Raw genomic sequence first — 13517 nt, 5'->3', positions numbered from 1 at the left:
GAGAGAGAGAGAGAGAGAGAGAGAGAGAGAGAATCCCAAGCAGGCTCCATTCTTAGCCAGGAGTCTGGTATGGGGCTCAATATCACAACCGTGAGATTATGACCTGAGCTGCAAGTCAAGGGCCTGATGCTTAACTGGCTGAGCCACCCAGGTGCCCCTGAAGGATTTAAGGACATGACCTATTTTACTTTTTAAAAAAGATCCTTATTTATAGGTTTAGAGTTATGATACACCTTCCTAAGGCTGTTGTAAAGATTGAGATAATGCATGAGACAGGCCTAACAATTCTAACAAGTAAATATGCCTCTCAGATCTTTTCACTGCTTTCTTGCCTTCCTAGTTAGCCCCAAGAATTGTAAATGAATTTGGAAACACCTATGGAACTTCAGATAAATTTTCTAAACATCAATATATTCAATTTCTATTACTGCTATTGTTAATTACTGCAAATTTAGTGTCTTAAACATGATAACATTATTGTCTTCTAGCTCTGGAAGTCAGAAGTCCAGCCGAGTTCTCAATGGGCTAAAGCAAGGTGTTGTCAGGTTTCATTCCTTTCTAAAAGCTCCTGAGAAACATCAATTTCCTTGCTTTTTCCAGCCTTGAAAGAGCACTGACATTCCTTGGCTGTTCCCCCCTCCCCCATTTAGATTTTCAAAGCTAGCAATGACTGGCTGAATCCTCACTCCACATCACTCTGACCTCTGCTTCTGCTTCCCTCTTCCACATTTAAGGACCCCTGATATTACATGAAGCCCCTGTTGGATAATCCAATATAGTCTCTCTCAAGAAGTCAGCTAATTAGCAGCCTTAATTCCCCTTTCTCATGTAAGGCAGCATATTAATAAATTGCAGGGAATAGGCCCTGGATATNCTCTGCCCCCCCACCCCACAGTGTGATGAAAATTTCAGTGTGCTCTGTTTGCATGTTGGTGCTGCCTCCTGCTGCCCACCTCCCTTTCTTCCCCAGGGCTGATGGTCATTTTAATCTCAGGATAAAAGTAGCACCATCAACAAAAAGTTCTTTGGAATTAAAATCCTCCTTCATGTGTCCTGCTGCTAGATTCACAGGTTTGGAGGTTTGTCTGCTCCTCTCTATGCTGTCTGCCCCCACTTTAATAGAACCTGTGGTGCTTTTAGTTGTTCTTTTACTTAATTTGGTCTTTAAGTGTTTGGGACTAGGAGAAACGAAAAACAAAACAAAACAAAACAAATCATCTTATTTCTGTTTTTCCTTTGGGAAAAATAAAACAACCTAAACGCCAAGCATTTACCCAAGCATAACAAAGCTTAATTCACAAAGCCCACCTCCTTGCCTGTCTCAGCCTCTCTGTTGGACTGACTGTGGTTGACAGCAGAGAGGGAGAGGGCCTCCTGCTTTCCCTAGTGAAGCAGAAAGCCGCATCTTGAATCCTGACCGTCTGTGTAACATCGTGATCACACCCTTGATGTTACCTTTCATTTCAACAGCTCTCTTGGCTCCACTTGCTCTGAGCAGTTTTAATTTCCTGCCAGCACAGTGGCACAATTTGCTGGCATTTTCTTTGGGATGCTTTTCATCAAGAGCCTAATGAGTGCCTGGGTTCTGGCTGATGATAAGCACGAGGCTGCCAGGGAAATGCCAAGAGGCCCCTCGGCTCTGGAAGGCATCTCCGCCTGATTTCCCACCTCCTGCTAACTATGGGCTGAGGCACACATGTATGGGAAATTCTCCACTGCTATCACTGCTCTGACAAGCTACAAAAGCGTATGCAAAGAAACCTGGAAACCACTGGGGCCCAGCTCCCTGATACATGGCCACAAGGAGTTAAGTAGAAAAATGCCTTGATGGAATCCACTAAATGGACTTGTTAAGGCAAACTCCCGATAATGGATATACCCCGATAACCAAGGCACACTAATGGAACACGTCCAGAGATAATCAAACTTCCACTAATTAACTAAAATGTTTTCCCATATCTAAGAATTTACTATCTACATCCAAGTATTTTACCCAAAACAGGAGGTTGCTATGTTATTAGCCTAATGCAGTTATAATAATGCTTTGCACTTTTGGAGGATTACTCATTAAAGCCCATGAAGCTTTTTGCTAGCTTGGAGTGTCTTTCATTTCTTAAACCCCACTCTTCCAGTCTGTCTGTACCATTCAAATTCCATGCTTTTCCTTTGATTCATCTTCTGTTCCCTTCTTTATACATGGGAGCTATTTCCCTCAAATCTCTTTGCTTTCAACTTTCTGAATATCTTCATTTATTTTTTTTTAAATTTTTCTTTTTTTTTTTATTTCTAGGAGAGAGAGAGAGACAGTGTGAGCAGGGGAGGGTCAGAGAGAGAGGGAGTGACAGACTGAAACAGGCTCCAGGCTCTGAGCTGGCAGTCAGCACAGAGCCCGACGCGGGGCTCGGACCCACGAACCGCGAGATCATGACCTAAGCGAAAGTCGGACGCTTAACCGACTAAGCCACCCAGGCGCCCCATCAACTTTCTGAATATCTTTAAAAACTAGATTATTGTTTAAGGCTACACGTCCATCCAAAGGGCTGTTACATAGACAGCCTACTATGTATATCATGGTCATGAATATAACAGAGGGTTCATAGTTATTCAAAAAGGAAAAGGACCCATTTTATTATATCCCTATATGGTTGTCTCTCCACCCCCACCATTTCATCTTAGGAACAACAAATGCTGTTTATTGCTATAAAAATTATTTTAAGAATATAGACAAAATCTCATTATGAAAATTACTTTAAGTACTAGGTCTGCAGATTAATAGTAAATGACACTNAAATATGAGGTGCTAAAGGGACCATTAAAAGGGTGAAATGCACATATGGTAACCAGGAAAGAAGGATGTGTTTGCTTTGATTGAACATTACATTTGGTTGGCAACTGAAGTATAACATGGTCCTAAGATAATTTACATAGGTTTTTGTGACAGGAGACAGCTGGCTGGCTGCCTATCAATATTTGTGCTCCCCATTCATGGAGTGATTTTGTCACAGGAAATGGCTGTCCACCCTGGGAGATAAGTGCCCTGTCTCCCCTGCATCCACTTATGGCCTTGTGAGAAATTCTCGCCAAGGGAATATGAACAANAGTAAATGACACTGATACTAAGGTCTTCTTCCTGACGTTGTGACTCCGAGGCCCTCTGGGTCTAAGGTGGAGAGCACGGGGACTTGGTTAGATAAGTCACGGAATTCCTATTGACTTGTCATGTCCAAAATGCCGAGGTGATCAAAGGAGCAGTTTCAGTCTTTCTTTGTACTGCCTCAAAGAAGAAAACTTTCACAGCAATGGCATATATGAGACTTTGTTCAATTTTGCTATCTCCCTTTGCCAGCATGTTGAAAATTCATTTTCCAAAAGCACTGAAAAGTGGGACCAGAGGATGGCTCCTGATGTTTGTTTTTCCTCTTGCCAGTCCTGGTCTAAACACTGTCATTTAAGTCAGAGGCAAGAAAAATTCAAGACTTGCTACACCATTAAATCTGAAAGATGCTTTCACAAGAAAGGGTACACACATCCCTTTCCCCCTCCCCATATTCTTGTCCCTTAATCACCAGGATCAAACAAGAATGCTGTCAGTCCTTCTTCACCTTAAGATAAATATCCACAATCACGAATGCTTTTGCCAAAAGAACACGATACAAACCAATTGACTTGCATTCTTCTTTCCTCCTTTTCTCTCCTTTTCATTTGGCTTTTCTTTTCCCTTCTCTTTCCTTCTACAGATACTTATAGGGCATCCATTAATGACTAGCTCAAGTAACATCTTCCCAGGGAAACCCTCCATGACTTCTCAATTTGAAATTGTTTCCTTAAACTTTTCACTTACTGGTGTGTTTCCTTTTAATTTTATTCATAGGACTTATTATCTGATAGTTTCTATTTGTTTTCTTGCTTATGACCCATCTCTTCTGTTAGAAATACAAACTTCCTAAGAGCAGGGGAATATTGTCTGTCTAACTCACTGTTTCACCTCAGTTCCTAGCACAGTGTCTAAAGTATGTAATATATTTTTTTGAAAAATTGAATGGAACTGGTTATGAGAGATACAATGTAGAAATATAAATGTCCCCCATTTTGTAATAAATACTTTCCAGTATAAAAGGGAAAAAATATATAAATGCTCATTCAAATATTATTTGGCCAAGTTCTAGGAAGGAAAATGTAGTGAATGCTGTGAATGTGTATAGCAGTGTTATTTTACAGTAGACTAGAGGGGTCAGGAAGGAGTTCCTTGAGCAATTGTCTTTTAAGCTGAACTTGAAAGATGAATACGAGTTGATTATTCAAAAGGGGAGGAGAACAGTGTTAAAGGCAGAGGGAAATTTTTCATGGTTCTAATGTACAGGAATAGGAGCTATATTTAGAGCATACCCTAAAATCATCTGCCTATTAAAATTTAAGCATAGTTAATAAGAAACTCACAATATTTAAAGAAATGTCTACAGAGACAACAGAATAGTGGTAAGTGGTATTCTTGAAAACATCAAGTATATTATGACAAACCAGATGCTATTTAGTGAGACAAAGACTAGAATATTATGACTGAAATATCCGCTCATTCTCTAAACCACTTCAAAAAACATGTATTGAGCACCTATTAGGAATCAGTCATTAAATTAGCTTTTTAGAAAACAAAAAATAATATCTCAAATGTTTGCCCTCAAAAAGTTTGTTATTTCTCATATGTAGAATTTAAGAAACAAAACAGATGAAGATAGGTGAAGGGAAGGAAAAGAAAAATAAGACAAAAACAGAAAGGGAGGAAACCATAAGAGACTCTTAATGATAGAGAACAAAATGAGAGTTGCTGGAGGCGAGACGGGTGGGGGGATGGGCTAAATGGGTAATGGATGTTAAGGAGTTGTTGTGATGAGCCCTGGGTATTATATGTAAGTGATGAATCTCTAAATTCTACTCCTGAAACCGATACCATACTATATGCTATATGTTACATATCTTGAATTTAAATAAAATCTTGGAATAGCAAGAAAAAAGTCTTCCAGTTGACAATAAAAAAAAAAAGGTTTATAATTTGGTAAGGGACAGATTGTTTCAATATGAAGTGGAAATACAGATATAAACATGTACATACGGTTTAATAAAACAAAGAGAGGACATGTATGCTAGCCTGGAATGTCAGGAAAGAGTTTCAGGAAGAGGATCTGTAAACTGACTTTTGAAAGTTAAGTAGAGATGATAAATTGAAAGCATAGAGTCAGGGTGGAGAGGATGAGGAGGGTTTAGAGATAGGGAGGACTGTATGAGAAAAGGCTTGGAAACATAGAATAAGATGATATATATGGGGAAGAATGAGGATTTTGTATCACTATTACATGAATAGATTCTGTTGTACAGGGTAATTGTATACACACGATAAGTTAATGCATATGAAATATTTTGGATATGCCTAGCACAGAGTGAACCCCCAGTGAATGTTAGTGATGCAGTGTATATAACAATGATTGCGGCATGTGGGGTCACACACGGGACAGGAGTGACTGGACGTGAGGTTTGAGAGGTGGGAAGGGCACAGGGCACAGGCAAAGGATTTGCCATGATAATACACTGGAACTCTAACTATAGATAATAGTGTGTCACTGAAAGATTTTAAGCTGGGGAATGCTATGACCCTATTTACACCTTGAATACTTCTTTAAGACTACAGTTAGAAAATGGAATCAAAGATGCTGAAGACCAAAAAAAAAAAAAAAAGTAGTTATGAGGTTATTAAAATGGATCAGAAAAAAGATAAGGTTATGAACTAAAACAGTGACAGTGAAAATAAAGAAGAAAGGATGAATGAAAATGTACCTATGATATAAAATGATAAGACTTTTTGATTGAATGGATATGGGGAAAGAGAGATTGAGGGAGAAAAAGTCATCAAATATGAATCCAGATTTCTGACTTAAGAGGATGGTAACGTCATTAATGACAGAATGAATAAGAGATATGGTAGGAGAAACTGCCTGGTGAGGACAAAAAAGATATTCAGTTCAGTTTTTGACTTGTTGAGTTTTACATACTCCTCAGATATCCAGGTAAAAAGACCCAGCATGTCAGTTGGTATGCTGTTTTGGAAACATGGCTACAAATTCTTTGACACTTGTCCATGATTCAGGGGGAAACCCTGCTATATAGTAAGGGACTTACACATTTGTGCTAAAGTTTTAAAGTATTGTTTTAAAATATATCTTCATGCAACAATAGAACTTAGAATCATGATCTTAAGTTACTTTTTAAATATTTTGATTAGTCATTTTCAAAACCTCCTTGATCTTGCTTCAGTCCTGAGGTTTTAAGATAAATGGTATTGCTTGATTCATAAATAAGAAATATAAATACAACAAAACAACACATGGTTTTATATATTCCAGGTTGGTTTAGTGGTGTTTGGTAGGGATATAAACCCTTCAATGATTCTAATGTGTCAATATGTCATATTTCTTACTGGGCACTAAAACATATTGTAAATTTGTAAAGGCTATGAGATTTGGGAATTATATGAAGCTTGACTGAACCTTTGCTATGCACATAATAATAACAAATGGTGTTATTTTTATTGAGAATCTGTTATGTTCCTGACACTTAGATCTTATCCCAAACCTTCAGCAGAATTCTGTAAAGTAGTTATTAATTTACTCATTTTAAATCTGAAGATTAACTTAGGTTAAATGACATGCCCCAAGTCATTAAATAGTAAAAATGGAATTTGGACTTGGATCTCCCTAGTTCTAGAGTGAGGTGGTAAGAGGTTGAAATTTACCATAAGCCAGAACTCTGTTTTGTACCAGCTCTCCATTTAAAAGCTGTGTGATTTGGGCAATTGTGAGTTAACAGCTCTAAGTTTCAAAGTTTTAATCTATAATAGAAAGGTAATACCAACTTAAAGGGTTATCTTGATAATTTAATTATGTATGCATATATGTGCATATGTAATAGGCATGTAATGAATGTAAGTTCTCTTCTACTATCCATTTTAATGTATGCAGCTTTTTACATAGTTATGTTTCAAAAAATATTTTAGTGTGTTATCCCTTTCCAAAAATGAAAGTTCTGACCATTCTAATGAGAGTTGATATTATTCTGTTTATTTTTAGAAGAAAGAGTAACTAAACATGTAGAAAGGTAACTAGTACACACAAAATTGACATAGAGTTTGAAATGCCTAAATATTTTGTTTATTTCTTCTTCTACCCCACCCCTAATTTACTCTAGTACACTAGACTAAGTAACTAAACTCCAATAGGTAAGAATTCAATATAGAAGAAGCTTTAGAATTTATAACCCACTGATGAAGATTTATCAAAAAACTTAATGAATCCACTCTTCTTCAACTCCTCCCCCACTCTTTTCTTTTAGTTATTTTTTTACTGGCTGAAAACTGTAGAAACTCACAACTGTAAGACTTTATTACTTTTAGAGGATACACGATAGTACGTTTACTATAAATAATTCACACCATACTACACTTGTCAAAAGGAATGAACAAAGTATATATCATGGTACAGGAGCCTTGATTTTTATTGTTTTTGCTCACTTACTCACTAATTCTCCTACTGCAGCTCCCTGTCACTGTGAATTAGAGTAGTTCTGATGTATACAAATATTGTATTCTGTGTAATTAGATATTGGGATAGGAGCCTCTGTAAATTACTTTAACTGGTGTCAGTACTGAAGCAAATAAGTTTTTAGTTCTGTTTCTAGTTTGAGTTATTTTCTGACCCTAAACAGCCTGACATAAAGAAGTGCTTTTCTTTGTCAAAGGCAGCCTTTTCAAATCTAACTGCCAGACACACTATTGAGCTATGTGTTCAATTCTAATTGGCTGAGATCTTTTCAATTCGGCAGTTTCATCTTTAATGCAATGGATGTAAGATTATGTGTTGGTCTTTTCAATGGGTTTTCCATACTGGTGATTAGGGCAGAGGATTTGAACATAAGCAGGCTGCTGGCTATTTCGTCTGGCCAATTTAAATTGATTCATACAAGTCCTTTGTACCCCAGGGAAAGGGCAGAACAAATCCAAGTGAAGGAGACAGCTATTGCTACTGTTAGATGGAAAAGTAGAAAAGAAGGCTCTGTGTGTGTGTGTGTGTGTGTGTGTGTGTGGCAGACTAGAGGAGGGGAAACACTCTAAGTATTGTAAAATTAGAGCTCTGAGTAGTCTAGAAGAGAAATATTGCAACTTAACCAGTAGGCTTCTGTGTAGAATCAAGTTCACTGGGAAAATTATTTCCAAGATTGATTTTGATATCTTTAGGTTAAAAGGGCTATGTAAATGGAAACTGTTCTTCATATCTGATCCACAGGGAGCCGTGGTGTGAGTGAACTCTTTTCTGTTTCCAAAAAAGAGTTGATAACTCTTATAAAACTCCAAAGCACCCCTGAACTGAATTTGCTATATCAGAATAGAAGAGGGTAAGTTAAAAATTTTGTTGGGGCCAGGTAAAATATTTCTTAGAACAGATGGGTGTTGAGAAAAACTCCCAATTTTCTATTAAGAAGGTAGACTAGGATGAGCTTGTCAGTTTGGGCACATCCAGAGTATTCCTTTTCAAACAGATCCTGGTTACAAAGCTCACTTCTGGTTTATCTCTCCCAGGAGAGAATAAGGTACCAGGTAAACCATGATGGGCCCATTTCTATAACATCTTTATCCTATGAAGAAGGAATTTTAAGTGAAGCCTTCATGTTTCCTCAACTCCATCTCCAAGTTTCTCAGAAAAATCCTTAGTATGCTACATCAGTGAAGTTGGTGACTCCCTATCTAAGGGAGAAAGGAATGCCTTTCTTTATACAAAGAAAACAGGGACAGTGCACTGTTGACAATATTTTAACAAGGCCATCTCAATCTTTCCTGAACACATGAAAACAATGCAACATTTTTCTAGCAAGAGAAAATAGCAACAATTTTCATTTTCTTGGTTTTGACTTGTTCTGCTCTAGAACATATGCAAAACATCCATCTGTCTCCTGAGTACTAACATTCAGTTTGTTAAAATTCATAGCAATAATGAAATGCAACACCGATGCCTATCACATTAGTTGAACAAATAAGGGTGACAAGTATGGCATATGTTTCAGAGACCAGTGGGTAAATCCTCTATGCTAAAAGATTTTTGTTGTTGTCATTTGGTAGGAAATGTTGGGAACTTACACAATGATTCATTGTTCCTTAAAATGTGAAATTCCACAAAAACTAAAACTAAAACTAGTTTTCAACTATCACTCTCAATCAACTAAAAACAAACAAAGCCAACCCCTGTAAAGAGCTACCTACAGCAGCTATATCTGAGCTGTCTTCCGGAAGACTAATGCTTTGTAAACAGTCTTTTTTCTGAAACTCAAGTTTCTTGAGAGACACTGTCTGAGAATCACTTGAATAAATGCAATGTGTTCGGTAACTAGAACTTGCTAAGGCCTCCTAAGGCTTCAGAATATGTATGAATTTCCAAGGGATACTCAAATACAGACTACCTGGAATTTATTTTATACAAATTAGAAGATCATTATAACTAACAGAAATACATTCATATATTCATCAAAAGTCATGTATGTGAATGTTAATAGCAAAAGTATTCATAATAGTCTCCAACTGAAAATTATCCAGATGACCTTAAGCAATAAAATAAATAAATAGTGATATAACAAAACATTATAACAATAAGAATGAACAATATACAACTACCTGCAATAATATGAGTGAATCTCACAAATTTTTGGTCAAAAGAAGCCAGATTTAAAAATGTACATACCATAATGGTACACTTATAAAGTACAGAAAAAGGCAAATCTAATTTATGCCCCAAGAAAGCAGTGGTACCCTCCCTGGGGAATGACTGGAAAAGAATGTAAGTGGGTCTTTTGAATGCTGGACATGTCAGTTTCTTCATCTGGATACTGGGTACTGGATGTGAATTCAGTTTGTGAAAATTTATTGAGCTATAATGTGAAAATTGTGTGTGTGTGTGTGTGTGTGTGCACATGCACATGTGTATTTATACAATACTCAAATAAAAAGTATAAAACATAACAGGACTACGTTTAAGTTATTTCTTACTATACCATGTCTGTTCACTTTTCTCTATTAAAGTAACTCCCATAATCAGTTTTTCTCTTTTAAAAAAATTTTTTTAATGTTTTATTTATTTCTGAGAGAGAGACAGAGACAGAAACAGAGACAGTGTGAGCAGAGGAGGGGCAGAGAGAGAGGGAGACACAGAATCCGAAGCAGGCTCCAGGCTCTGAGCTGGCAGTCAGCACAGAGCCCAACGTGGGGCTCGAACCCACAAACCGTGAGATCATGACCTGAGCTGAAGTGTCGGATGCCCAAGCAACTGAGCCACCCAAGCACCCCATATAATCATTTTTTTCACATCATTTCTTTCTCTCTCTGTGCTTACAACAACTATCAATGAAACCTCATCTCTTAATTAATACAATTTCATGTCCTGTTTCAGGTAGGAAACCTTTTAGATCAAATTGGTAGCCTGAGAAATCTTTCAGTTTAACAATTGCTCTTTTTTAGTATGGACTTCTAAGATTCTAGCATTTAAAAAGATAAGAACACTTCTTTATGTACTTTAAACATCCTAATAAAGCAGCAAAAGTGGGCAGCAAAATTTGATATATTTTACGGTATCTAGTTGTGACCCTCTGATTTCAATGACAGTGTATTCTATTCCATTTCACCTGAAAACAAATAAATAAATTTATTTATTTATTTATTTCACCTGGAAATTTAAACTCCATAGGAGCTTCTGTGTATAAGCAGAGTTTGTTTATGAGGTACAATATACCTCATTAAAACAATGACAAAGATGCTACTCCACTTTTGATCATTTCTAGTTTCCTCTCCCTTAACATGAAGAAATAATTATTGATCATTTTTATTTATGAACTACTACTACTATTATGACTGTTACCATTACTGAAATACCAATTATTAGTACTTACTTTGTGCCAGCCAGTGTTGTAATCAATTTGCATATATTCTCTCATTTAATCTTTATAATCTTAGGAAGCAGGAGTTGTTATAAGTCCCTTTTTTTTTTTTTTTTCAGATGAAGAAAGTGAAATTCAGCAAGAATAAATGACTTGCCCAAGATCAAAGAACATGGCTTGATTTAAACCCAGGTGTTCTCACATCAGAGCCCAAAATTTCATCATTTTGAGCTAAGGTAAGTTTATAAGTGCTCACTAATCATTGGCTCCCTTACTTCTAGTTCAGGCATTGTCAGCAAGGTTAGATCTAACAAATATTCCTTTTCTTTGTATTTATTTCATCAAAAGAAATTTGAATCCACATAAAACTTCCCATATATAAAACATAAAGTCTAGTTATATGTCTACTCTAAGAAAGTAATTATTATTACATAATACAACTTTATTTCTCTAATACCTAAGAATGTTATATAGTTCATTCTCTTTTTAAAGTACCAATACCAAGAGTGCCTTCAGCTCACCTGAAGCTCTGGAGTTGCCTGCCTTAGTGATGGTCTATTGGACTCTTTGATCAAGTTCCCAAAGACTCAAATATAATCTACAGAGGAAATGGGAGTGCAGAAGTCATACAAGCAAAAGACTTGTTGATGCATTGACATAATCTATAATCTATGCACACAGTTCAGTGTATCACCATGGAGATGCAATGACGAAAAATATACCTTTTTCATAAGCCCACATCAAACAGGTCTGCTCATCTTTTTCACCACTAGATCTGCTGGGATCACAAGCTACCAGATTCATATCGGCTCCATTATCCAGTAAGAACTGAACCAGACGAATGTGACCATGGTAGCAAGCAGAGTGCAATCCTATAATAGAATAAAAGCATGCAAGGAGAGAAGAGGAAAACTGAACCCCAATTTTCAAAAGATAGTTATTACCATATCATAGCTTGTTGCCAGAGATATAAATCAAAGATAGATTTCTTTGGTGAAAACTTAATTCTATTATTGAGCAAACATGGCATACTTCAAGCAAAAGAAGTATCCTATTCTAATTGATCTTCCAGATAGACTGCCTTATGTTTAGCAGAATTTCTAGTATTTCTACATCCACTGAAATTACCAAGAACAAATGTTAGCATCTTTGTACATGAACAAAGACCCCAAACAAGCATTTTTCTTGAGCAGCAAACCAATGCCAACGCAGTGCGGTCAGTCTCTCCTGGTACAGGCCATAATAGATACATGAACTGTAGATAATTAAGCACAATAATGAAACTGACCAAAAGTCAGTCTACTTTTTATTGTCATCAGGCACCATCAATTCTAAATGATGTCATTGATAAAATATCCCTCCTCATTAGGGTTGACTGCTCCCTCTTTTCCCTTCCCTCTTGAGCATACCACTGTTCTTAAGTATGGATATACATCAAAAACTGGTGATGTTTCACTAAAGCCTTACCTGTGTGCCCATCTCTTCCTTGGTGGTTGATGCTTATAACATTCTGGTCAAGAAGAAATTTAACCAGGTCAATGCTCTTACCATAGGTACAAGCGCTGCAAAAACACAACATAAAGAAAACAAAAGACTTCTGTTATGGGCTGAATTGTGCATCCCACAAATTAATATGCTTAAGCCCTCTTATAATTCACAATGTGACTGTATTTAAGGGGTACAATTTAAAGAGGTTTTTAATTTAAAATGGAATCATTAGGGTGGGACCTAATCCAATATGACTGCTGTTCTGATAAGAAGGGAAGATTAGTACACAGATGACACAGACCGAGAAACAATCATAAGAAGGCCCTAGGAGAATATGACTATGTACAAGTCAAGGAGAGGGGTCTGAGAAGAAACCAAATCCACTGACATCTCGATCTTGGACTTCCAGCCTCCAGAATTGTGAGAAAATAAATTTCTGGTGTTCAAACCACCTAGTGTGTTATATTTTGTTATGGCAACTCTAGAACATGAGTACAGTCCTGTTTCACCCAGGCTATTCCAGATGCTAGTGTGTATACAAGAGTGCTAAAGAGACAAGGAAGGGAGAGAGAAGGAAGTGATAAAAAACAGGCACATATGGCAATAAAATATTGAGATTCCCAAATCTGGGCCTCCAAGATGAGAAGTTGTATAAAACTTCTAGTATATTATTATTAAATATTTCCTATGATACTCTTTCATAAAAGGAGGAAAAATACTGCAAGTTTCATGCACTTTTATAGGACCTAAGCATTCTGCAGGACAACTGAATGGGGAAACTCAGAAAGGGCCAGGGAGATTTAGGTTACAACTTGGCCTTGTGATTGGCATCTGAAGTGGGGGGTGGGCAGTTTTGTGGGCCTGAGCCCTTAACTTGTGGGATCTGACGTAACTCCAAGTAGATAGTATCAGAGTTGAATTAAATAATAGGACACATACTTGGTGTCAGCAGAAGATTTGGAGAATTGCTTGGTGTGGGAAAAACTCATACATGGCTGGGGTCCTGTATTTTGAAGTGAAGTATTGAGTGATGTAGGATATCTCAGAAAAACAGTGGTTCTTTTCCC

General features: G+C 37.0%; 1 protein-coding gene across 1 annotated transcript in view; it reads right to left on the bottom strand.

The window, feature by feature from the left end:
* TNNI3K (TNNI3 interacting kinase) overlaps positions 1–13517 on the bottom strand; it is a 276640-nt gene that overhangs the window by 167871 nt on the left and 95252 nt on the right. The window contains exons 10-11 of the mRNA XM_077778981.1: positions 12430–12524; positions 11685–11834 (exon numbers count right to left, since the gene is read on the bottom strand). Of these exons, the coding sequence (XP_077635107.1) occupies positions 11685–11834; positions 12430–12524 (245 nt within the window). The remainder of the gene's footprint in view (positions 1–11684; positions 11835–12429; positions 12525–13517) is intronic.

This window comes from Crocuta crocuta, unplaced genomic scaffold, assembly GCF_008692635.1.
Source record: "Crocuta crocuta isolate KB4526 unplaced genomic scaffold, BGI_CrCroc_1.0 scaffold58, whole genome shotgun sequence".
Taxonomy (NCBI): domain Eukaryota; kingdom Metazoa; phylum Chordata; class Mammalia; order Carnivora; family Hyaenidae; genus Crocuta; species Crocuta crocuta.
Note: the sequence above shows the minus strand (reverse complement) of the source record. Positions and strands in the feature narration are given on the sequence as shown.